The sequence below is a fragment of the Cydia strobilella genome, chromosome 1, assembly GCF_947568885.1.
Source record: "Cydia strobilella chromosome 1, ilCydStro3.1, whole genome shotgun sequence".
Lineage (NCBI taxonomy): Eukaryota > Metazoa > Arthropoda > Insecta > Lepidoptera > Tortricidae > Cydia > Cydia strobilella.
This window is the reverse complement of record NC_086041.1, coordinates 31965393-31990687: the sequence shown is the minus strand read 5'-3', so window position 1 is coordinate 31990687 and position 25295 is coordinate 31965393. Positions and strand designations below refer to the sequence as shown.

General features: G+C 41.0%; 1 protein-coding gene across 3 annotated transcripts; it reads right to left on the bottom strand.

Moving 5' to 3' along the window:
* Nucleotides 1–4680: 4680 nt before the first annotated feature.
* LOC134743573 (coiled-coil domain-containing protein 170) lies at nucleotides 4681–24780 on the bottom strand. Of its 3 annotated transcripts, none has more exons than XM_063677113.1 (15): nucleotides 24626–24780; nucleotides 21739–21828; nucleotides 18851–19405; nucleotides 18067–18250; nucleotides 15935–16107; nucleotides 14822–14950; nucleotides 14324–14395; nucleotides 13722–13865; nucleotides 12630–12710; nucleotides 11562–11666; nucleotides 8619–8786; nucleotides 6799–6909; nucleotides 6022–6161; nucleotides 5732–5929; nucleotides 4681–4927 (listed from the first exon to the last, which is right to left on the bottom strand). In XM_063677113.1, exons 1-15 carry the CDS (start codon nucleotides 24701–24703, stop codon nucleotides 4843–4845), a joined length of 2313 nt encoding a protein of 770 aa, XP_063533183.1. In that variant the 5' UTR covers nucleotides 24704–24780; the 3' UTR covers nucleotides 4681–4842. The 3 variants fall into 3 exon arrangements, with proteins under 3 accessions (XP_063533183.1, XP_063533193.1, XP_063533202.1); XM_063677123.1 differs by lacking the exon at nucleotides 24626–24780 and adding an exon at nucleotides 21908–22336 and having other exon boundaries at nucleotides 4682–4927; XM_063677132.1 differs by lacking the exon at nucleotides 12630–12710 and having other exon boundaries at nucleotides 4683–4927.
* Between the last annotated feature and the right edge of the window lie 515 nt (nucleotides 24781–25295).

Below are 25295 nucleotides of genomic sequence, written 5' to 3'. Positions count from 1 at the left end.
TAACGCTCAGTCACAGACAATATTACTTTATATTGTGTCACCACCCCAACTATTATTATTAAAACTACTCTTATGCTAAATCTTATGCTAACCACCTCTTAAGAATTTACCCCTAAAATTTGGCCATGTGATCGTCTAGATAGTAGTTAGAACCCCTCGAAGTGTACCGCGGAACCCTAGATTCTTTAATGAGTATCGACTAAATTTTGGACTCTGGTATTATTCTATTATTACCTATATTTTAAGAAATAAATATTTATGGTACTGAAGATATATTATTATGAAACTAAAGAATAATTCAAAGAATATTTTAATAGTTACAGTAGTAGAAATAGTAGTTTGTGTAGCTTGGGAGGAAATTGACATATTTACGGTGAGGCCGCACATCGAATCCTGAATGAAGCAAATGATTCCATAATTGAAAACTGAGCGTAGCGAAGCATTCTAAAATAGTATTCCGAGCGTAGTGATGAAATTAATATTACAATTTTGATAAATCTATTTGTGTAATGTAAATGCTGTTAAAGGCTTACTACATATGACATTATTTAGGTAATTGCAGCATATATGGTTAATATGAGGTTAAAAATGTTATTGGAAAAATGAGTTTAAAAATGTTTTTGGTGAAGTCCCGCTACGCCTATTAAGCCTTCGGGATAACATACGAAGCAGCACTCCCAGGATAAGCCCATTTACACCCTAGCTTTTTAGGAAAAGTTATAATTATACTATCACCTTCTAAACGATGTGTGAGTTCACACGTACTGCTTCGCATGCTCGATGCGGGTCAGAAGGCCTTATCCCGTTTTAAAACATCATTCGGGTCACCTATCCTAACATTGTAGCCAGACGGGCTAAGACCAACGCTTCGCAACCTAAGCATTCCTAGATGATCTGATGAAAGAAGCGCCAAGTATCATCAGTCAATCAAAATTACTTCTTTTTTATGTTCAAAAGCTAGGGATACTAATCCCTTTTCCCAATTCCCAGAACTGAAAGTATAGACTAAATTTCTAGTCTTTTAGATGTATAAACGAAGCACTAATGTTATTTGCTATATTTTATGAGACTGAAATATCAAGTTGAGCATTATTCCACTCAAATTCCCATTGGTCTGCTCTTGCCTGCCAAGGGGTCCCTAAAACAAACCATTCTTCTATCCCAGAACGATCTGTATGCCTAAACCCATCTTGATATTTTAAGAATTTATTTTGTAAATACCTTAGAAACCTGATTGCAAAACTCAGTACCTCGTCTTTACTCCAAAAACCAGAAATTTAATAGATAAAAATAAAGATTTCATAGGAATTTTATTTATTTTCCCCAGATAAATTAAAAGTTAGAAAGATTTAGGCAAAAGAATCCTTTACCTTTTAAATACACATATTTTAGATTAATGAAGCCATATTTTTAAGTCTTTAAAAGAAGAATTTATATCAGCCATATCAGAGTCTTAGACCAAGCATAAAAGAGACCCTACACACAAATACCTACAGACAAATAGTGTATGACTCTACCCTATTTATAGTCCTACCCTCTGGCCCTACTCTATGTACACCCAAAGCACAGATCGCACTTACCATTGACCTAGTGCCTTGGAATATACACAAGTGTATCCCTACTAGAAGCTGGAAAGTTCGGTAGACCAAACCGAGATAAGCAAAACTAATGGTCCGTGTATTTGACTCCCCCTCCTATGCTCGCAAGCCAAAAGAAATGGAGGTAAGTCGCCCTATTCCGTGTCTATCTGTGGATCGGCACCCTTTGCACACACCAGCACCAACCACATGAGAAGTCCTGCCGCAACTAAGACTAAGTATATAATAATAATCACGACAGAATCCTTCCCCGCAATCAGCACTAGCATGCGCCAGAGCACCGAAATATATAAATATATTTAATAGGGGACCAGATCCCAATTACTGCCGACTTTAGTGAGCTCAGATTACTCCGAATGGCACGCACGTGATGCCCTCACTTCCATCTAACAGCTGGGCTTTGAGACCTGGGAGATAGTTCATCTCTTATGTTGGTAAAGAAGAGATGCCAGGCCCTCTCAAGCCTGGAACTAAAAGACTCCTAACCACCCATCACCTTTAACACCGCCAGGCGTGATGAATGTTTAGTTGGACAAACTGTCAGTCCAAGCAATGATCTGGCTTCAAAAATAGCAAAAGACCCCATAGAAAAAACACTAAAATAACTAAGAGTAATTTTACTAGTATAAAATTCTCACAAAACAAACTAAATAAAGAAGTGAAATTCCCTTAGACACCATTATCCAAGCTTAACATTACGAAAATTACTTCTCGCAAAATTAAACCTAGACACAATTTCAAGTACCTGCTATGCAACGATATTGTCCCTGCATAACGTGGCGGCACATAGAACAATACAGTGTAGAAAATTTCACTTCACGGCACTCAACACTACACACAACACATCAGTAAAGAATCTCCACTATAGTCCAAGTTTAGCGTTACGACGATATTGTCCCCGTAAAACCAAACAGACCAATTCCAAGTCCTTGCTATGCAACGATATTGTCCCTGCATAACGTGGCGGCACTCGGAATAATTCAGTATCGAAAACTTTACAATAAAATAAACCCCATACATAGCAGCTAAGAATCTCCACAATAGTCTAGGTTCAGCGTTACGACGATATTGTCCCCGTAAAACTAAACGCAGACACAAATTCTAAGTTTAAATTTACCAAGATAATTCCAAGTAAAAACAAACACAGAAAAAGTAGCAGAGAAACTTCGCTTACCAGTACGAAAATTACGCCCAAAAGCCAGAGTCACGACTAGTCCGATGGTTGAAGAATGAATGAATCCCCCCGTGCCCGCTCCGGCCTTTTATACCTTTTAGTAGCGACAGGCGACTTGCGACAGGCGACAGGCGACAAGCGACAGGCGACCGGCGACCGACGACAAGCGACCGACGACTGGCGACATAGCAATAGGATATTGACGACAAGCGACCAGCGACAGGCGACCGGCGACCAGCGACAGGCGACCGGCGACAAGCGACCAGGGACAAGCGACCGGCGACAAGCGACCGGCGACATAACAATAGAATACTGACGACAAGCGACCAGCGACCGGCGACAAGCGACAAGCGACCGGCGACTGGCGACAAGCGACCGGCGACATAACAATAGGATACTGACGACAAGCGACAGGCGACCGGCGACAGGCGACAGGCGACAAGAGACAGGCGACCAGCGACAGGCGACAGGCGACAAGAGACAGGCGACCAGCGACAGGCGACAGGCGACAAGAGACAAGCGACAGGCGACAAGCGACAGGCGACAGGCGACAAGAGACAGGCGACCAGCGACAGGCGACAAGAGACAAGCGACAGGCGACAAGAGACAGGCGACAGGCGACAAGAGACAGGCGATCAGCGACAGGCGACAGGCGACAAGAGACAAGCGACAGGCGACAGGCGACAAGAGACAAGCGACAGGCGACAAGAGACAGGCGACAGGCGACAAGAGACAGGCGACCAGCGACAGGCGACAGGCGACAAGAGACAAGCGACAGGCGACAAGAGACAGGCGACCAGCGACAGGCGACAGGCGACAAGAGACAAGCGACAGGCGACAAGAGACAGGCGACCAGCGACAGGCGACAAGAGACAAGCGACAGGCGACCGGCGACAAGCGACAGGCGACTTATTAAGACAAACATTATCCAAAAAGTACCAGGATACCAGAATTGAGAAGGAGGTCGTTCGCCCCATGGCACATAACGGCGCTTGACTCAAGAAGAAGGTCATATGTCCAATTGTGATTACTAATCCTTACGGCCTATATCTTAACGTTTACAATCACTAAATGTCGATTTCCCCGATATCTATCCCTTTCACGCACGCGATGTTTTAGAAGGACAGAGACATTTACAACGACATCCACATTTCACGCACACATAGATAGCAGTTCAGTTTGAGGAGCCCAAACAAATTATAAAAGAAGGTGCGTTCTGAAATCCATTACGTATGAATCTGATATATTATTTTACTTTATGATAAATTTAGTTTATTTCCGAATTCTTCGCTCACTTCAACGTGTTTTATGTTTATTAATAACAAATATGTTTAAAACAACTTCCGGAAATTAAGATTTAACTATATTTTACACGTAAGTTTTACGATCAGAATGTAGTATCAAAAACGTTATTGCATGTCATATTGTACCAGGAGCACCTAAACGTCAGTTCGACATCCTGTCAAGCTGTCAGTCTCCGTGTCATTGTCAGTGCGCTGCAATTTGTTATTGAACCTTTCTGTTTATTTCTAAGTTAAAATACGGATCAATTTAACGAGAACACTAGTGTTAAATAATAAAACATGGAATTAAGTGTTTCAAGTTTCATCTGTCAGAATATTTAGCGGAATTATGAACGAAATATGCGACTGAAGAGGATTTCAGTTTTACAAAGGTATATTTTCCCATCTTCTATGTTTTTGTAATGAAAAATGAGCTTAATACTAGGCTATAGGGATACGACCAGTCACAATTGTTTCTAATTTTATTTATGTAGTTTGATAACCACAAACTACCTATTAAAGGAAAAGTGCTGCTTGAAAATGGCCGTACAGTCTTAGATAAAACTGTAGTAGTAAGTTAAACAATTTGAATTATGGGCCACTTTGTATCTTGTTACAGTTGACCCCGTACGGCTTTTATATGTATAACTTGTCACTGTGCCAAGGTGCTAAAAGATGAAATTGGCCGGTTCCGTGTACCATCCGTGACACGGTCGGCAAACTTGTACTCGTGCAGAGAGGAGAGGTTCCGGGCTTAGAAGCGAGCGCGGCGTCGGGAGCGTGACGGTCACAAGGCAGCACGAGCCTTGTACAGGTCGTCCTCTAAATCAAATGCCGGGTCCGCGTACCCTGAATCGTCGTAGCGGAGTGATCTGAAAACAAACACAAATTGAATAGTGATCAGTTTGCAATACTTTAGGGGAACGTGGTTGGGTGAGTGAAAGGTACCGTTGAAGGGTTAACTTAAACTGATTTATTCCGTATTAACTAGGTGCTTATATATAGTTCAGTAATCAGAATTCTACACCCTTAATCTACGCCGGATCAGCGCTTGCTCTAGCCTATACTAAGTTATCGACACGCGCTGATAATATTTGCTGACCGCCATACGTTGGAACAGCGTTTATTCTTATGTGTCGGATGTTAAGGTTATTAGTCTTCAAAGATAGCTGCATCTAGGGTGGAATCTTCTCTCGCCAGGAGTTCCGTCTAGATGCCGCCGACAGAAGAGTTGCGAGTTGCAGTGCTAATCGATAACAAATATAGCTACAGGAGGGAGGTACCTAATATCAGTACTTAGTCCGAGTGCGATAGCGCGTCGCGCAACGACGCACGCAGCTGTGTCGAATCGTCGATGCCAGGAGACCATCTTTAAGTGGTACCAGTGGTATCGGGGACGGCGGCGGCGACCGCGACGACACCCGCAGCAGCCTTTGGTCGTCATATTAGCGCTACACCTAACACTGCGGTGAAGTCGTAGTGCGCATCAATCAGTTGGAGAACCATCTCAAAGTGAGAAGTACCTGTCGGGGGTCCGAGTGCGACAGCGCGACGGCGGCGGTGAGTGCGACGATGCGCTCAGCAGCGTCGGGTCGTCGTACCGGCGCGACACCACGGTGAAGTCGTGGTGTGTGTCGATGAGCTTCTGCAGACAGGAGACCATCTCGATGTGCTACCTGTCGGGAGTCCGCGTGCGACAGCGCGACGGCGGCGGCGAGCGCGACGAAGCCCGCAGCAGTGTCGGGTCGTCGTACCGACGCGACACCACGGTGAAGTCGTGGTGTGCGTCGATCAGCTTCTGCAGACGGGATACCATCTCGAAGTCCGACACCGATGACGGCACCAGGATGCCAAGGAGTTTCGCTATTGAGTTCCTAAAGCAACAAAAAAAACCAAGATGTTAATAGCACTATAGGCCCCCTTTCGCCTTTCGCCTATTTAAAGATCAATTTGAAAAGAAGGATACCTAAAGCTGGTGAGCTGCGCCTCTCTTCTGTGACTTTCAGCAAGCGCTTCTTTGGTGCGGGCCAGATCATCGCGTAGCATATTGATCTGGTGCTCTGATGTGGTCCGTTCTTGCTCGAAAGTCTCCCCAGTGTTCCGGACCTGCTTATACAATTTTAATAGACAATGCCACAGACATGATCTAATTAAAGGTACAATGAATTTAGTTATGTCATCTAGTTGAAGATACTATACCTAACCAGTTAGTTGGAGGTATAAAAACTCTATTCGTCACTAAAAAGTCTATTTTTTAGGGTTCCGTACCCAAAGGGTAAAAACGGGACCCTATTACTAAGACTCCGCTGTCTGTCTGTCTGACTGTCGGTCTGCCTGTCTGTCTGTTTGTCTGTCTGTCCGTCTGTCACCAGGCTGTATCTCATGAACCGTGATAGCTAGACAGTTTTCACAGATGATGTATTTCTGTTGTCGCTATAACAACAAATACTTAAAACAGAATAAAATAAATATTTAAGTGATGGGAGCCTCACAACTCTCTACAACAAACGTGATTTTTTGGCCGTTTTTTGCGTAATGGTACGGAACCCTTCATGCTCGAGTCCGACTCGCACTTAACCGGTTTTTTAAATAAACTACAAACATTCGAAGAACGCTCTCTGCGGCACAATGATCAATGATGTTCCTATAGATAAATATAGCAGTACGCCAATACGATCATGTTTGCCTTCGTGCAAATCTGAGTTTATAATTATAATGGATTTCTGAACGCCCATTGTCCTACCTGGTCTTTGAGCACATTGACTTTACGGTTGTACCGCGCTCGGAGCAGTTCGGCCTCCTCCAACTTCTTCTGAAGCTCTTCGATCCTGCGCGCCCTCTCCAACAAAGTTATCTGTGGCCAATACTAAACTTGTTAAAGTAGGTATCCTTTCAAGTATATTTTAGGTATGAATCAGATAGCAGGGTGCGTAGCCAACATGCCAATCGTTTACGCTCCGTATTGAACAAAACGCAACTGTCACTATCGCACTAATATGGAAAAGTGATAATGATAAAGACACAAAGCGTTTCGTTGTCGTAGCGCAAGCGGTTGTCACCTTGGCTAGGCATCTAGGTGTTTTACTTCTACGTCAGAAGAATATCGATAGCAAACCGTATTGTGAAACCTTAAATTGCAGTTTTTCCAAACGTTTAATACTTACCTAAATGTGTAATCTACTTGTTCTTTGTAAGTAATCTTGATCGAGTCTCTTGTTATTACGTCTACACTACGCTCAAAAGTATTTAGGCACCCGCAATTATTACTATACAATTGTATACAAAAATTATTTTCAAAATCATACTGTTCGATCGCAGGCAAATGACTTACATGTTGGATTGAATTTTTATTTAGGTAAATATATTGAGCCTCAAATTGTTGCCAAAGACATCCTTTAAAATTTTGAGTTTACTTTACTTATGTACTAGTTCATACAAAATAAAACGATTTTGTACTGGAAAACGATTTATGGATTTTTTAACGCTTGCCATTTGGTAAATAGGCAATGTACACGAAAATTCTGCACATCATTTTGAAGCTCGATATATCTTAAAAAAGTAAACTGCACAAAAAACTGTTGCCCGACTGCGACTTAGTAGCGATATAATTCTGAAAGTCGATTTTGTATACAAGTGCCTAAATAGTTATGAACGGTAGTGTACAGTATAACACAATTAAGATTCTACCTACTTATTTATAAAAGTTGTCGTTGATCAGAAAATTCCAGGCTTTCAAAATAGAACAACTAAAGGAAGATATGTACGGTCAGCTGCAGAGAAAAGGTACCACCCCTACATAGAAGGTTGTATGCAGGGGTAGTACCTTTTCTCTGCAGCTGACCGTACCTAATATAATTGCATGTCCAATATCCAATGATTCATTGTGACTACTAGTTACTAGATATTACTGATATTAGGTATTGAAGGAGCAACAATTTACTACCTTGTACTTCTTTAGTTGGAAATTCTTGGCAATCTAGACCAGTAATTCAACTCGGCGTATTATGATGATACACATAACTTCTGGTCTAATCGAATACATAAATCAAGACAAGACCGACGAATAAGATCACGGCAATTGATGTTGATGTATAAATTCATTAATCTTTGCTCTTACATTATTCCTACATTACATTTATTCATGCAAATCGGGGTAATAAATGAATATTTAAGTTTAAAAAAATGTGTTTACTTTGATTCACATTCCTCGTTAGTCGATACCACCTAGTTACAATGTAAGGGCTAGGCTGTTACTGGTCATTTAGATGATCCTGAGCTGAGAATTGCTTAAAATATGTTGATGGTGATCAAAACAAAAATGGAAAAGCCGTTATTATCATCTTCTCCATCCAGAATGTACCCGAATTTTCTTATTAAGCTGATAAAAGTTTGCCCGCGTATGAGCTTCAAAGCCCCAACTACATTAGCGGTCGCGTTCCTCAGCCATTTGCCGCATTAAAAAAACTGACCGCTTATCTTGTCTGACCGCGTCAGAGGACATACTGCGTAAATCTAAAATTAAAATTTCGATTTTCGCGGTAGACCCTCTATTTACTTACTAACCTTACACTCTGCCGCGTCAGCGACCTGCGCGTGCAGATCGCGCAGTTGCGCGCGGGCATCGCTGAGTTGCGCGGCCAGTTTATCACACTGGCGCGCAAGTTTCTTGCTTCTCGCTGTCGCCTCGTCGCGCTCGGCCTGCAGCACGGCGCGTACGCGCGATGACTCCTCCTGTTGGGGTCATACAGGTGCAGGCTGACTTAAATGTAACATTTCGGTATAATGTATGGCATAAATCGCACTCTCGAGTATCACAATAATCATGCAGTGCAGCGTGCCCCGCCCGGGTGCTCTACTCGGATGTGAATTTTTCGCGATTCCCTTTGATTTTATTTTTGAGATTACAAGTCAGTAGGTTAAAATTAAAATAGCGAGCACTTGATTTGAGAAATTAAACAAACTTTAGAACTTTGAACGATAACTTCAAATATAAACTACATGGCGCCAAATGTGTCTATGAAAAGACTGTAAAAATTGCAATGAGTACTACGGTCTACGAGTATCTACGTGAAATTGTATCAATATATGAAGTCAATTGGAGGTTTTCTCAAAAATATAGGTAAATTGAAGAAAAATCAAGCAATTACGATTAGGTATTACGAACTCGTATCACGATCTCAATTACGTTTTATGCGTGCATGTTTTGATAATTAGAAGCCTACCTATCCATCTATATACCGGTATACCTACCTAATTAAGTTAGCAGCTCATAGTCATTCGAGCAGGTAATACATAAGGTAGCTATCTATACAAATATGACCGGGAAGTATACACTGATGTACAGTTATGCCCGGAGGCAAGGCTGCGCGCGGGTCATTTAAGTCAAACATATTTAATAAACTACGCGAACGAAATTTGTTTTCCATCGTTGAACATTGATAGAGAGACTTCGGTTGAAATCGTGACGAGTTGAAGCGGAAATGTAAGAAGAAAGGAGCGGTATTCGACATGCGTTAAGTGACGTTTCGTGTTGAACTTCAGTTGAATGGAAGAAATCGTGTGTTGTCAAATAGGTAAATTTGACATTAGCAATCCACAGTTAGGTGACAACGAAACCAAACCGAACCACGCAGAGTTCAGAGCCATTTTAAACCGTATAGTAGTAAGAAAACAAAGTTGATTTTTGTTGCATAATTTTTTCAATGAATGAGTTTTGGTGTACAACCAAATGATACTTTCCACAGTTGATGAACAAATGATTCATTCCACTGTTGAACTGATGTTGAAGCCGAAACTGACAGTTGTGCATCTCGAATAGGGCCCCAGACCTCAAATCTTTTTTTTTTAGTTGGTAGTGTAAGAGCTGTAATAAATACTACGCTTCAATGGGGTTTAGCACGATTTTGTTTAGTTGAGTAGGTACATATATCTCGTACTTTACTACAATGAAACTCATTTAGGTGTCTTCTTTTACATCATCGTATTTATTTTGTTAGCGGATGGTTAGCGGACACAACGAGACGATAGGGCAACTTGACTTCATGTAAAGGGCCCTCCACATTCGTGCGCAAATCACGGCGCGAAGCCGCAAACGCGAGTATGGCGTCGATTTCGCAGATTGTTCACGCCTTCGCGCCTTGACCTCCTTTTTAGGGTTCCGTACCCAAAGGGTAAAAACGGGACCCTATTACTAAGACTCCGCTGTCCGTCTGTCTGTCACCAGGCTGTATCTCATGCATGAACCGTGATAGCTAGACAGTTGAAATTTTCACAGATGATGTATTTCTGTTGCCGCTACAACAACAAATACTAAAAAGTACGGAACCCTCGGTGGGCGAGTCCGACTCGCACTTGTCCGGTTTTTTTTTTCGGCCCGCGTCAAAGGAGACGCAAAGCGCGAACTTGCAAGACTCCACATTACACAAAAACAAAAAAACAAAACAAAAAATTATGTCAAAAACAGCCTAGCCACAATGTTTCGAATTACACTGTAACATTTAAGTAAAATTACTACAGATACTTATATACACGGTTTAAAATATTTTGCTAAAGGATCATTCTACCACAGTGTCGGTTTATAAGAGTTTCGAACTCTTGATTTTTCTGAAAAGCTAGTAAGCGAAGGTTCGGTTTCACAATATCAAGTTTCTACGCAAACCCATTGATTATCAGATAAAATATGAGATTCCTAGTATTTTTCGAATGATTAAAAGTGTCGTTGAAGAAAGGGTCAAGAGCACCCGAAACCGACGAGCGTGTATGAGGAATGTTATGAAAGTGAAGGAAGCGAAAGAGGTATTGTCAGGATCGTAGCAAGTGGAAATCCGTGGTCTCTGCCTACCCCTCCGGGAAATAGGCGTGATTATATGTATGTGTATGTATGTATTAAAAGCATAGCGTAAATGTTGACAAACGACACTGTACTATACCTACTCCTACAAATATGCGCTAACCACTCGTAGCTGTACCGCATAGTTTGGCGGCAAAGATAGATATAACTCCGTAATAGATGGATACAGTCTAAGGAAAAAACGTGCCTCGAAAATCACGATAATTTGATTCTCGATCAGATGGCGCCACTAGTTTTGGCCTACACTCGTATAGAGGGCGTTGACTGTTTCGTTTGTTATTTATAATTTTAACGCATACCAGTGAAAGAACATGGGTCAAAATCATATAAAAATAATTAATGCAAATAAAAAAATCATTTATCCATATTAAAATACATTTTATCGTATTTTTATAAATCTTCATTTTTAGTTTTAAAGTGTGTCAACAGATGGCAGTGAATTTACTGGGGTTACAAAATTTACTATGACAGTACCGCTCTAGTATAAGTTACTCTATGTTTGGCGGTAAACAAATCACTGTCAAAAACATACTAAAGCTGTCCCATTTGTTAAAGTTTTTGACATTGATTTGTTTACTTTCATTGCAAATTGTTAATTAATATAACAGATATTGTAACTTGTAAAGTGTAGGTAACATTTCCATTTACCACTTTACCTGAACACTTAGTTTGCGCCGTAACAGGTCCAGATGCAAGTCTTTCCTTTGGATTTGTTCCCTAAGGATCCTTATCCGTCTTTGCAGCTGGTACACCACGGCCGTCTGTGAAAAAGCATGCAACGTTAGGTGGCGTAAATAGTACGGCTAAAGGTGCATCCAGAATATCTAAATCAAGCGAATGCACCGCAAGTGCGCACGCCTTTTTCCTTCAGATTGCGCGCGTTCGCATTCGCTAGATTTAGATGCACCTTTATGCCACATCCGACTTTAAATTCTACTTACAGAATTAATAAGGTAAACTTGCATACGTGGATGTATTGATATAACGAAGTAATCCTTAAATAAATGGATGAATGATGATTACAATGTCAGACTGTCAGACTACTTAAATGCGCTAAATACCGCTAATACTAGTGTGTTATCACTTCAATCGATCGATAGCCGATCGATGGATCAATCAACGTCAAATCATCAACCAAGTAAAATTGACGACCAATCTAATCGATAGATACATCGAACGACGATGGTAGTAGAGACGCTCTTATGTCATGTCACGATTACGAAAAAATCTATCCGAGCGAAGTTAAAGTAAAACGTCAACGAACCCGAGGGCCACACGGAGCGCACGCTCCGAGACTCGAGAGAGCACGCTTGATGCTGACGCCGACCGTCATGCATTTGTTTTAAGTTCAACCAATGTTTAGTGGTCGGCGTCAGCGTCGAACCTGCACTTGCGGTTAGTGGCCGAAGCGTAACCATCATAGTAAGGTGATATCGCTCGGAGCGTTTTTTTCGTAGCCATGTCATGTGCCTCGGTCTCGGTCATGAAAAATACGCTTGGGGTAGAGCGTTTTTCCTGACTGACAGAGAAACAAAATGCGGTGCAATCCAATGATAGCTCATTACTACGGTTTTACACCGTGCTGTCTGCATACTGTGCGTGATAGATTGAACATAGATAAAATAGTTGTCATTAAGTGCCAATTCAGTTCTAATTAGCTGTCAGTATTATTGCTAAATAAATACGATGCCTGGTGTAGCATGCCTTTTTGGAATGTCTCTTACTTCTTTAAGGTAAGGCAAGTCATGGAAAGAACGCTCCCTGCGTAGGCGAGGCAGCGTGCCATAGTATCCGTAATATAGCAGCTACACAAAATATTAATTGTCAATTTAGAAAATTGTCATGTAAAGGTGTGTCCAGATCTGGCGAATTCGCAGGCGAGCAGTTTACTTAATTCACAAACTGGCTTATTCAAGGCGCGTTCGCCAGAAGTAGACGCATCTTTAGACCTTTTACAAAAGTACCTACCACCTTATTACTACCACATAGTAGTCATGCCATCTACTGTCAGTTTGTCGAGTCGAATTAACCTTACGAAACAAATTAGGTACTAATAATATTTATTGCAGTATCTATATATGAATTTTGATTATATCTTGATTTTTTGCCGGTTACTTAGTTACTAGTAAGTAACGTTTCCTGGCTAATGGTTAAAATATCACAAAATGGTAACTAGGTAGTAAGTTTGTCTTACGTCAGAACGAAATATGCAGGTAGGTCAGAGGTAATGTATGCATGAAATTAATACGAATTTGTGAGCACTTAGGCAATTTACACGTGAGTCAAAAGTCCGATCGATCACGAAACCGCAATCACTGCTATAAGTTGAAAATGATCTCACTAAACCTATCAAATTATAATCTCCGCACCTACGCATTAAGTTAACTGAAAAAATTATTACATTTATTACGAACGAAAATAGCACTGCAAAAAATATAAGTTATTGGGATTGCTTTTAAGTCGTCACTAGGTACTACCTCAAAATGATGATGATGATGATGCTCTCCTGACCGATTTCAAGTAGGCAACTTTTAATTCGCGTTATTATTGTAGCTGATCCGCTCTCTGGTGCGCCCTTACATGGCTCACGTACCCTATCTTCTTGCTAAATACTCGAGCGCATTTTGAGCTGCTTTACATATCAGTTATGATTACTTTTGGATCGCCCCTCGTAGATATACCAACCTTGTCGTCGATTTTATCGCTCGCCAGCCTCGCCAGCTGCTCGGTGCGGTGCATAGTGGAGTCCGTGTGTCCGATCATCCGATGCCTATGTCCTGAGTCCTCACCCATATTCATCGTCCTGCAGTACTAACCTTGTCGACAATCTTATCGCTCTCCAGCCTCGCCAGCTGCTCGGCGCGGTGCATGATGGAGTCCGTGTGCAGCTCGATACCGATGTCCTGAGTCAGCTCGTCCATATTCATCGTCCTGCTAAGCCGCTCGAGAAATGTTACAAACTGTAACAATAATCCATTATTTCACAAAAAAAATAGCGCCTTGGCGATTTCCGTGTGAATAAAAGTGACCAATTATTAACCTTATTGGAAAGTTATAACTTTTATAAGGTCCACCTATGTTCAGTTAAATGTTGCAGATAGTACGTCATATACTTAACACAAATAGTAAAGTTGATTGGAACTGGTTTATGATGGGTGCAGGTCGATTCTGATAAACTGAAGCGAGATCATGATATTGAAATTGTTCGTTCAAAGGGCATCAGCATCGATCGTCTCATTCGTTTTTCGTTTATTTCGTATCATTCCGTATTTGTCACTCATTCTTCATAAAGACCCAGGACTTGAAATATAAGAAGGTATGCAAGTAAACATTTAATTTCGGTAGAACGCGATTTTGTGTAAAGATTAGAAGTCTATAATTTAAATTTGTCTATGGTTCTTCCTAATTTTATGCTTACATTAGCTTTGTCCTTGCGTAAATTGTCCCTGGTGAGCTCGAGAGCTGCCAGTTCAGCCTCAAGCTTGTGCACCTATGGAAGAAAATATATCTTTAAAAGTACGTATCAGAACAAAAGACATACTTACCTTAGGTAAGGTTCTAAAGAAATAAAGAGCTTGTGGGCTTGTGCTCGGATAATCTGGTGGAAATATTTCGGCTCGTCTCTCCTATCTAGTTTTTCCCACAGGAGCAAGGAATCATAATATATATACATATACACCCGGACTGTTCCAAGGCTCCCTATTCTTTGGCAAACGCAGCACCTGTCTTCTCTTTATATGAGTACGGAAAATCGTCTTAATGCAGCAGTGCGTCTAAATCCAGGAGCGTAGGGCGTAGGGGATATGGCGCCCGGGGCAGTCACCAAATTTGCGCCCCCTGACGACGTCTCCATGCCTAGCTTCTCGGGTAGCGCGTCGATTTGCTATACGATACACAGTTGAAAGGTAAAGGGTACCTTGCCCTCAAGCATGTTGCGCTCGTCCTCCAGTACTCGCACGCGGGTCGCCGCCTGGTCGTGCGCGTGCGCCGCGCGGCTGAACTGCTGCGACTCCATGCCTAACTTCTCGCGCAGCGCGTCGATTTGCTAGAACAAGAGGTAAAAAATCACTTGGATTTGGATTTTTACTAAAATAGGTACTAAGTAAAGTAATGTAAGTAGTACATGTAAGTAGCATAAATATTTTTTCCCGTCACTAGCTCGGAAAGTTGTCTTTTATCCTTCAAAACAAGCGGGGAAAAACGCGTTTTATCCACTAGTGGGGAAAGTAATTTGACCTTGGACGGAGCGTGTTTAAGTAGCTTGACAGATAACAAAACGTAAAACGCTCATGATAATGGTTCGTTCGATATTAAATATCATTAAATAAATGGTTTGAGAATCTAATAAAAAATACCAAATATAGCTTTATTTAATGATTTTAGGTCATAAACCATAAAATTCTATAAGAAACGTTTGTTTTTTTATAATGATGTTAAATATAATTCTGAAAGCACAAGTTGAGTCGATGAAATTTCAAAACGCATCGTTGACATTTTATACGTCAGAAATGTCAACATTGTCAACAAGTTTTTTACTTAAAAACTTTTCTCATCGACTCGCGTAAAAATACGTAACACAACTTCCAGAGTTTTCTGTTATAATATCGTAAAAAAATGAGTGATTCCAGTGATGAAGATGATGTAACGCCTGTGGATGTTGCACTTTTCTTGCTATAGTGAGGGGAAAAGTTTTGTGTTACACACGGGTGCAAATGTATTTTACTTCTCGTGTGTTTAAACACTCGCGGGTAAAATACAACTTTGCACCCTTGTATAACAAATAACTATAACTATTGACCTAGATTTTTACATCATAGCTGAAGCAATAAGATTTCGATTCAATTTCAGTGACAAACTCCCGCAGCCGGAAATCTTTTTGAAATATAATTAATTGACAGAAAGTTACAGTCCCAACACTTACAACAGCTCTAATTATGATAAAGCCATCTGAAGGGATATAACTACCATTCCTAAACTCTATTGCACCGAGATAAAGTATACCATTGATCAGTAATGTGTGTTAACATACCACAGTTTTATCCTTGTTGTCGCTCAGTATCTCCCTAATCCTGTCCTTGATAGTGCTCTCGTGGGCCTCGACGAACCGCGTCGGCAAGCTCAGGAGTATCGCGATTGACTCCATCGTGTTGCGGAATTCCGTTTGCAATCTTTGGTATTTTTCGTCGCGATGACGGAGGTCCTCTGAAAAAAAAAATTTAAGATGAAAATTTTCGTATGGTACTTATTCACTAATTTCTGAGAAACTTGAGCCATATAAATGGCTTAATTTAAGGACTTACAAGTATAAGGTACACAGCGGGAAGAAGTTGATAACTTGAGATATAAAATTGAAGAAATTTTAACTTATAAGTAATAGAATTACATGAGGTTCAAATTACTAGAATTTTTGTTATCAAGTTATCAACTTCCCGCCGTGTACGGATTATATATTACTAGCTGTGCCCGCGGCTTCGCCTGCGGGGAATTCGGTCTGTGTCAGTAAGCGGCTAATTCACCCCTAATTACTCTCCCTCTCCCCTGGAGGCGGAACTTGAAGTAAATTTGACACATGGATACGCTAGTTATAATAATCGCGGTAAGACCAAATGTGGTATAGATAATTCTTGAAAATAAATTAGAGGTATATTTTGTGGTGGGCATGGATAACAGCCGTAAAAAATATTAGAAATCTTGTTTGAATTTAGTATATTTTGTTGCACGAGAATACGGTTAAAACCTCAATGAATTTCCCAATGGCTGTTTTTTCATGCGTGGTGATGCAGTCTTACATATTTTAAGACATATTTATATTAAAACGACTCCTTTCTCTACCTGCCAGTTTTATAACAAAACCTTTCAGCTGCACAATCATGGAGCACGGACAGCGTAGTACTATAGTGCGTAGATCGACGCCGTACTTGTAGATGGATATGAGGATTTTCTGTTTTTCGATGATAACTTTTAGTATGGTAACAAGTTGCTGTGAAATTCGATAAGAATAATTATTTCCAATCCCTAAATCCTTGTCAAATGTCATGGCTGACTACAAGTATGAAGTTTATCCACTGTTGTAGCCGGCTAACTAGAACGGTAGAAAATGAAAACTAGGTTCTTATAGTAAAACAATATAATAATAAAATATGTACAATAAATTAAACTAATTTCTGTCAGTACACGAGTCAAAACCAATAAAATATCGTCACTGGCCTTAACGTTTTCGATTTCCAATCTTCGTCGAGCCGAACGATGAATTTCCGCAGCGGTAGTAGCAACTGCGGGCTACGCGGGGTCACCAGGCGCAAGCAGATAAAAACTTCAGGAGCGAATATCCAGAAAATAAATAGCTTCAATCATGCGTCTTCAGTTTTAAACCAAAAGAAAGGGCTGCAACAATCGTGCGTTCTTAGTTTCCGGGTTGAAACCTAACCCAAGCCTCATTCAGTTACAAAAAACCAGTGACGTACAAATAAGACTTGGATTAGGTTTAATTTAAACATAAACTTAATACTATACAAATTTTACCTGCATTAGACGCAGCCCTCGTATTACTATCGTATTAATACTTTTAACACAAATCACATAAGCATGGAGTCACATTAAATAAATATTAGTAATCAGAGTTGTGGGTTATTTGCAACAAAATTCCCAGAGAAAAATTATGAGAAAAAACAAAAGACGGGCGAATGGCTTAATTTTTTTTTTACAGTCGGCCAGTGCGCGCGGTGGCTGCACTATCCAGGTTTGCCATGTTACACTGTGATCCGCTTCAGCGGCTGAGGCGTCCTTTGCCAGTCTTATAACAATCCACCCTTCAGCTGCACAATCATGGACTCGTTCTGGTTGACGTTGCCGGTGACAACGCTCAGGTGCTTGGAGCAATGGGACAGCTTCTCGCGCGCCTCGTGCAGCTCGCGGTCTAGGACTCTTGTTTACGGACAGATACTCCTGCAGCCCTTAGTGCGTAGATCGACGCCGTACTTATAGTTGGATGAGGATATTCCGTTTTTCGGTTATAACTTAGTATGGTAACAAGTTCCTATGAAATTTGATATGAATAATTATTTCCAATCCTTAAACCCTAGTCAAATGTCATGGCTGATTACAAGTATGGCGTTGATCCACTTTGCAATGGCGTCCTCTGTCAGTTTAATAACAACCCACCTTTCAGCTGCCCAATCATGGACTCGTTCTGGTTGACGTTGTCGGTGACGACGCTCAGGTTCTTGGAGCAGTGGGACAGCTTCTCGCGTGCCTCGTGCAGCTCGCGGTCTAGGACTCTTGTTTGTACGGACAGAGACTCCTTCTCCTGCCGTAGTCGCTCCAGCTCAAGTAGCTGAGATGTCACCTAGTAGTTTTACAATTCAGTTTTGGTAAGCAGACATCTATGCTAAAAGAACAAATATATCAATTTTGTGTGCGGTAGCGCATTGCTACTGGTAATCCAACGAGCTGTCGGTACCTAAGAAGTATGTCTGCTTAAATAGTCAGCAGCAGAAGTTGCTAAGCGGGCGAGGTGTTCAAAATGATCTTGACGCGACTTTATTGTTAAGAGAATAAGACTATAGTGAGTAACGGTCTCGAGTCTCTCGTAAATAATGTTACATTGTCAATTAATTTAAAACGTAATAAATATAAGAGCCTCGGTAGAGAGTATCATTTCGTTCCATTTGGAGTTGAAACTCTAGGTCCATGGGGTCCCAGCGCGCATAAGTTGTTTGCAGAAATCGCGAAGCGTCTGGTTGACGTAACTGGTGACCGAAGAGCTGGCGGCTTTCTCGCACAACGTATCAGCATTGCGATACAGCGGGGAAATGCCGCCAGCATCCTTGGTACAATGCCTCAAGGGCCTATTTTAGATTTAAGCTAGTTATTAATTTCGTTTACGTAGTACCACTGTATATATCTTGTATGTAAATAAATGTATTTATTAATTTAGGTACATCACCTGTCGTTGCAGCATGTCTTTGTCCGCGTTAGCTCTTTCCAACGCATCCCGGCAACTCCTGAAGTCCTGCTCAACACTCGACAAGTTCTCCGTAGTGTTTATGCACTTGTTTTTGAGCCTTGTTATTTCTTGCACCAACTCCGCCGCTTTGATTATAAGACTTTCGGGGGAATGGGTGTGGGTAGTGTCGCAGAATTCAGCGTCCAACGCAGCAGACAAGCGACGCACGAGATCATGAAACTGGCAGCGGGCATTTTCCTTTTGCTGCTCTTCGTTATGACATTCTAATTCAAGAGTGCGAAGCTTCTTTTCTAAGTCTTTTATTTTATCATCGTAGTAGCGATTGTCCCTCTGTAAAGTCTGTACTGTCATGTCGCTCCTCCCTTGAGCAGCTTGCAGGTTACGCTGTATTTCATCGAGGTCCTGAATTTTCTTTCTAAGAGATGATATGACCGCGTTTTGCCTGGCATTCTGTTCGCGCAGGTGGTCGATTTCCACCTGCTGCTCTAAAATTCTTTGGTCACGAGAAAGCATTTGGTTCTTTAAATCGCTGACCTGCAACATTGTTAGAATACAGAAATGAATAGGTTAAATATGCGTTATTTTAAATAGGTAAGTTGAAACGTTTCGAATGCCTGATAAGAATTTACAATTCAGTCACATTATCTGCCAGTGCTGAAGCAGACTGCAGTAAAATGCAATAATTACCTACGCAATGTCCTTCAACCAGTATGGAAGTGAAAACCGATATGGCAACGACCAAAGTTCATATCGATTTGATACGTCTCTCTTTGTACCTACTCGTAGTCGTAACCCCAGCTAAGAGAGAGGCCACGACCCGCCGCTGCCAGCAGCGACTCGCTGGACTCGCGCGAATTTACTCGAGCGGCCGGCGGCGACGGGGAGCGGCGCGGCGGGCGGTGTAAACAAACACGAGGGCGCGAGGAACGCGGCTACTAGACCGCGAGCCAGGCGCAAATTTCATCAGCCATCGCCTCCCGGGCGAAAACTCGTATAGCGGTTAACGGCTATGTATGATGAACCCTCGTGAACGTAAGCTGTCGCTCCGTTGGTGGGTTGAGGAATGGCAGCCATAGAAACGCGTAACACGGTCTTTTCACCGCGATACAACCGGCTGACGGTTTGTTTTATTAACAATAGCATCTAAACTATCATCTGACAAAGTATCAAACGGGAGACGATAACGCCAATGACTGAAAAGGATTTTCTTTTTTACATGTTCATGTGACCAGCTGACGATCTTTCCACAGCGATACAATCGGCTGACGATTTTGTTTATTCACAATAGCATCTAAACTATTATCTGACAAAGTATCAAGCGGGAGGCGATAACCAAATTTTTTTATAGACTTTATTTGCTGCCATTCCTCAACCCAACAACGGAGCGGCAGCTGACGTTCACGAGGGTTCATAATACATAGCCGTTAACCACTATACGAGTTTTCGCCCGGGAGTCGATTGGTCATGGAAATCTGTTCCTGGCCCGCAGTCTATACACATCGGGCGGTGAATCGTAGAACAAATTTTTTTATAATATTCGCGCGCGATAATGGACACGGGACTTTTTATCACGGAAATATATATATATATATATAGGCCTGCAATTTGGATGTCGAAACTACCTAAACATAAGTTGCGGCACGTAATTAAAAGTTTGTGGGAAGAAATAAAATATTTTTTCCTGCTGCTACACTCATTCTAGTATACTCGTAATATTTTGAGGGATGCTTTCTATATTCTTCGTACAACACTCTAAATTCGCCTAACTTATAACGGCGTCTATTAAGTTCGTGCACACCTTCTCTTATATTTAAAATATCTCTCATGAAATATGACCTGCTGTCGAGGCACTGAAGGGCCACTTTTGACAAACACATTTTTAAACACATTAAACACTCGATGCCGCCAACGCTACTGTGAAGTCATGGCATGCTCTCTACCTTGCCGCGCCGCCCGCCGCAATCGCTCGCCGCTTAAGACTAATGTCGTGGCCAGGCCGTAACAGAGCGTCGACGCTCTGTTTAGCTTAGACTACCTCATGTGTGATCTATCAACTAAACATCAGTTCGATATTAATGTACCTAGTTAATCATCAGAGATTCAGAGGCATCAGATCCGATTTTGTGTTGGATAATGAGAAAAACTCTTAAACCTAAAGTACACATAGGTACGTGCTAAGCAAACAAGCCGAATGTGAACTTTTTAAGGAACGTACCTAATATAATAACTAATACTTAAAAAGGATTGCATTGTTTCAACTTTAATTTTTTTTTCACCTCAGCAGCTCGAACAAGCCTACTTTCGTCACTCCCTGGAGTGAGGAAAGTGTGACTTTCCTCACTCCAGAGAGTGACGAAAGTGCGACTTTCCTCACTCCAGGGAGTGAAAAAAAAGTAGCTTTTTAATTTAGTGAAGGCCATGAACTGCCACTTCATACTTCGGGGTCTATTACAAATTCGAAATACATTTTAATTTAACCTTTAATTTGTTCTCACTACTGAGATGAAAAATTATGTGTGCAACACGAGAGCAAAGTTATTTTACATCTCGTGTTTTTGAGTCCCTCGCTGCGCTCAAGATTCTTACTTAGAATCACTCGCTTCGCTCGTGAATCTTTCGCTTTCTCGAGACTCAAAATCAACACTCGCAAGAAAAACCAACTTTCCTCTTTTATTGCACAAATAACTATTGCTACTTCCTTCAAGCTGCACGTAGGTACGAGTATTGTAGGTAATGTTTAAGGTCGAAGTCATCAAAGGAAAAAACTTTCTTAATGGCAACACAAGGTAGATAAAAAAAACTTCAAAACAGCGCCAGGTTTTTTGTTGTCATACTTTTGGCCTGATGTACCGATATCGCATACTCACTTCTGATAACAATTTATCTCGTTTATACTGCAGCCCCGCGAGATCGCTCCTCAAGGCGGTGACGACGTCATTCCCCACGTCCGCGTCCATCTGTACAAGTTCACTATAAATTATTCATCGAAGGCTTCAATAGGCTAACAGTCGCACTATAATTACACTAATAACTTACAAAATGCCATGGCGAGGTTTTATCGTCAGACAGTCCTACCCAAGCGAGCAGAAGACAACTACTAAGCCGTACTTCTCGTTAAAAAGTTTGCGTGACCCTTATTTCTATTTCAAGCTCACGTAAGGCACGATATTCTCTTTACCATGAAAAGGAAAGCCCGCCCAAACAAATTATGACTTTGTTGACATGATTTGTCAGATAAAGACCGCGACATGGGGTTTCTATGCAGGTACATACTTAAGCAGCTTCGCTATCGACAACGTTACAAAAGGGAAAAACGAATTCCGTTAAGCTACTTTTATAACTACGTACTGTATGGTTTCAGGGAAATCGCTGCATGGTACGGTCTTTAGCACGCTACTTTGCATCGTAGTAAAAGTACGATCATAATTGATTTAGCAAAAAGCGCAGGCTTTATTGAAGAAATGCCGATACAGTAACGTAGCTCGTACCGATTAACTGACGGGTACCGTTTGAACATATGATGGATTACTTACTTAAAGTAGTGCAGTGCCTTTTTTATCTATGCATATATGTAATGAGGTACGAGTATATAGCATTAAAGCTACTAAATGAGGTATATATTTTCGATGAAGGAACTTATGGACGCACAGTGGTGCTCGTGGTGCGAAATATTGTATGGTTTAAACAGTCCTACCACTGCATAAGCTATACCAGGGGCCCGTTTCTCAAAAGCTGGTAACTTATAATACAAGCGGATGTCACTTTTTGACAGCTTTTGTTAGAAAGGGACTTCCACTTGTATAACAAGCTACAAGCTTTTGAGAAACGGGCCCCAGGAGCATTCTATAAAAATAATAAATTAATGAAATTAATGAGATATACCTACCTACCTTAATGTTTTTATATTAAAGGTGTGTTCAGGTTTCAGGTAATACCAAATCCGGAATTCAGACGTTCAGAAGTATTCTGAATTATCCGATTGCTGACTAATCACACCTTATAAAACAAAGTCCCCCGCTGCGTCTATCTGTCTGTATATTCGCGATAAACTCAAAAACCACTGAACGGATTTTCATGCGGTTTTCATTTAATCAATAAAATGATTCTTGAGGAAGGTTCAGGTACCTATTATATATAATTTGTTCACCCGTGCGAAGCCGGGGCGAGTCGCTAGTAATAGGTAAATAAAAATCGGTCGGACAGCGTCGCACTCACACCATAGGTAAAGGTTCGTTTTTTTACCTTTTTTGTACGGAATCCTAAAAACAGCCTTTTAGTTTGAGCGGCTGAACTGGGCCGGTCCTCATTAAATCAGGAAAAACCTTAACAGCGCGAAGTAGAAAATGAGCGTCATCTATTGGCAAATTGCTCAACCTAACACATTCTCTGCCAACGCGAGCAACTCGATACGAGCGTAGCCTAACACGGGAAAAACCGTATGTAGCGAAAAGCGTCTACGGACAGAGAATCCGCCTATAGCAGGTCGCTGGCAGGGGATGTGCTAATGTAAACTCAGGGTCAAATACTTTGTAGCGACCAAAGTATAGTCTGCATCTTCTCAAATGACTTCTTCACCTCAGCAGCTCGAACAAGCCTACTTTCGTCACTCCCTGGAGTGAGGAAAGTGCGACTTTCCTCACTCCAGGGAGTGAAACAATGTAGCATTTTAATTTAGTGAAGGCCATGAACTTCATACTTTTATTACATTTTTTTTATGGTATGGTACGGTACGGTACGGTCCGGTCCGGTCCGGTCTCGTCTCGTATCGTATCGTATATATTATAATACTTTTTTTTCTATTTATTCTGTGTAATTCGAAATACATTTTAACCTTTAATATGTTCTCACTACTGAGGTGAAAAATTATGTGTGCAATACGAGAGCAAAGTTATTTTACATCTCGTGTTTTTGAGTCCCTCGCTACGCTCAAGATTCTACCTTAGAATCACTCGCTTCGCTCGTGATTCAATTATAGAATCTTTCGCTTTCTCGGGACTCAAACTAAAAAACTCGCAAGGAAAACCAACTTTCCTCTCTTGTTGCACAAGTAACTATTTCGTCTAAGACGGTAATCTGTTAAACAAAAGCCATTGTTCCTTTTAAGGCAGCGGTCGGCCATTGTGTACCATTGAGTCTGAGCGCGTGCCATTGTCATAGACAATGGTACACAATGGGCAACCTATTTATGATCATGTTAATTTTGTGTAATCATTTAATATTTTTTCTTTGTTAAAACTATATACTTATATAGTTTTATATCGTACTACCTACAACTCGAGCTCTCATATATTATTATGATACCTACCCCACTTAATTGACATTGAAATGTTGCAATCTACCATCCTATCTGACAATTGTAGATATATAACGTATTATAATTATGTTGAAAAAACTATTAGAAACAAATTGAAAGTAAGTAGGTAGGTTTCTGCTTCTACGCTACGGTACAATTAAAACTATTTATTTTGTATATTTTTTTTACCTAAATATAGCTTAGGTACAGTCGCCATCAGATATATCGGAGCGGCCAAGGTGCTCACAAATATCTGAACACGCCTCTATTGTCAAGGCGCTAGGTGCGTGTTCAGATATTTTTGAGCACCTCGGCCGCTCCGATATATCTGATGGCGACTGTACCTCCGTTAACAGGCGCGAGAACCACCATGTATTTATTTACAGCCAGATATTTAAAGGTTAAACAGATCCAGTTATGCAATATCCTTCCAAAAATCCATAGGTTCACTTCCCACTCACCTCAGTTGGTGTTTTGCTGCACAGGGCCTCGTAAATCTTCCAATCCTCCGCGTCCTCCTTCCCCTTTTCGTCTTCCATAGTATTCACACGTCTCGCTTATTTGGAGCCTTGGCTTGTTTGGGGGCAGTTGACAACGTCGTTGCCAAGAACGTGTAGTCATGTAAACACCAAAATCGATTGCGCATCGTTTAGTGTTAACTATTTTAAACCTTATAGTAAAGGTATAAAGTCTACCAATCTTAGTTAAGATTGTTGTTGTTTGTAAGTCATTGTTATACGCAGTTTTGTAGTTTTCTTTGAGAAAGCCGTTTTTAATGAAAGAAAAAAAAACCATTAAATGTATACGTATGTACCGAGTAGCTTTCTTTTGTGGTTTACTAGTTTCTTTTCATTGGGTAAAAACGGTGCCTAATATTAACCCGGAAATGTTGGCTGTTTATTTGAAGCAGGAGTGTGCTTAAATAATATACAGCCAAAATGTATATAGTTTGTCAAAGGACTGTCTCATTTCAAACATAGGCAGAGAGAATCATACTATCTTTGTCTTACACTAGTACTATCACCCAAAAGAAAAGGATGAGTACTTATTGTTTTGTTTGTTCTTATTTACTGCCAATTTGGTTTGACCAACTACCTAGGTATAGTTATTTTCACCAAACCAACTCAGAAG

What these genes read in the sequence shown, in the direction of transcription:
- LOC134743573 (XM_063677113.1), bottom strand. Translation starts at nt 24,703, where the DNA reads ATGGAAGACGAAAAGGGGAAGGAGGACGCGGAGGATTGGAAGATTTAC. An exon ending in GCAGCAAAACACCAACTGAG is followed by an intron (nt 21,829 to 24,625) that starts GTGAGTGGGAAG and finishes GAACTTGTACAG; the next exon opens with ATGGACGCGGACGTGGGGAA. An exon ending in GAGATAAATTGTTATCAGAA is followed by an intron (nt 19,406 to 21,738) that starts GTGAGTATGCGA and finishes ACAATGTTGCAG; the next exon opens with GTCAGCGATTTAAAGAACCA.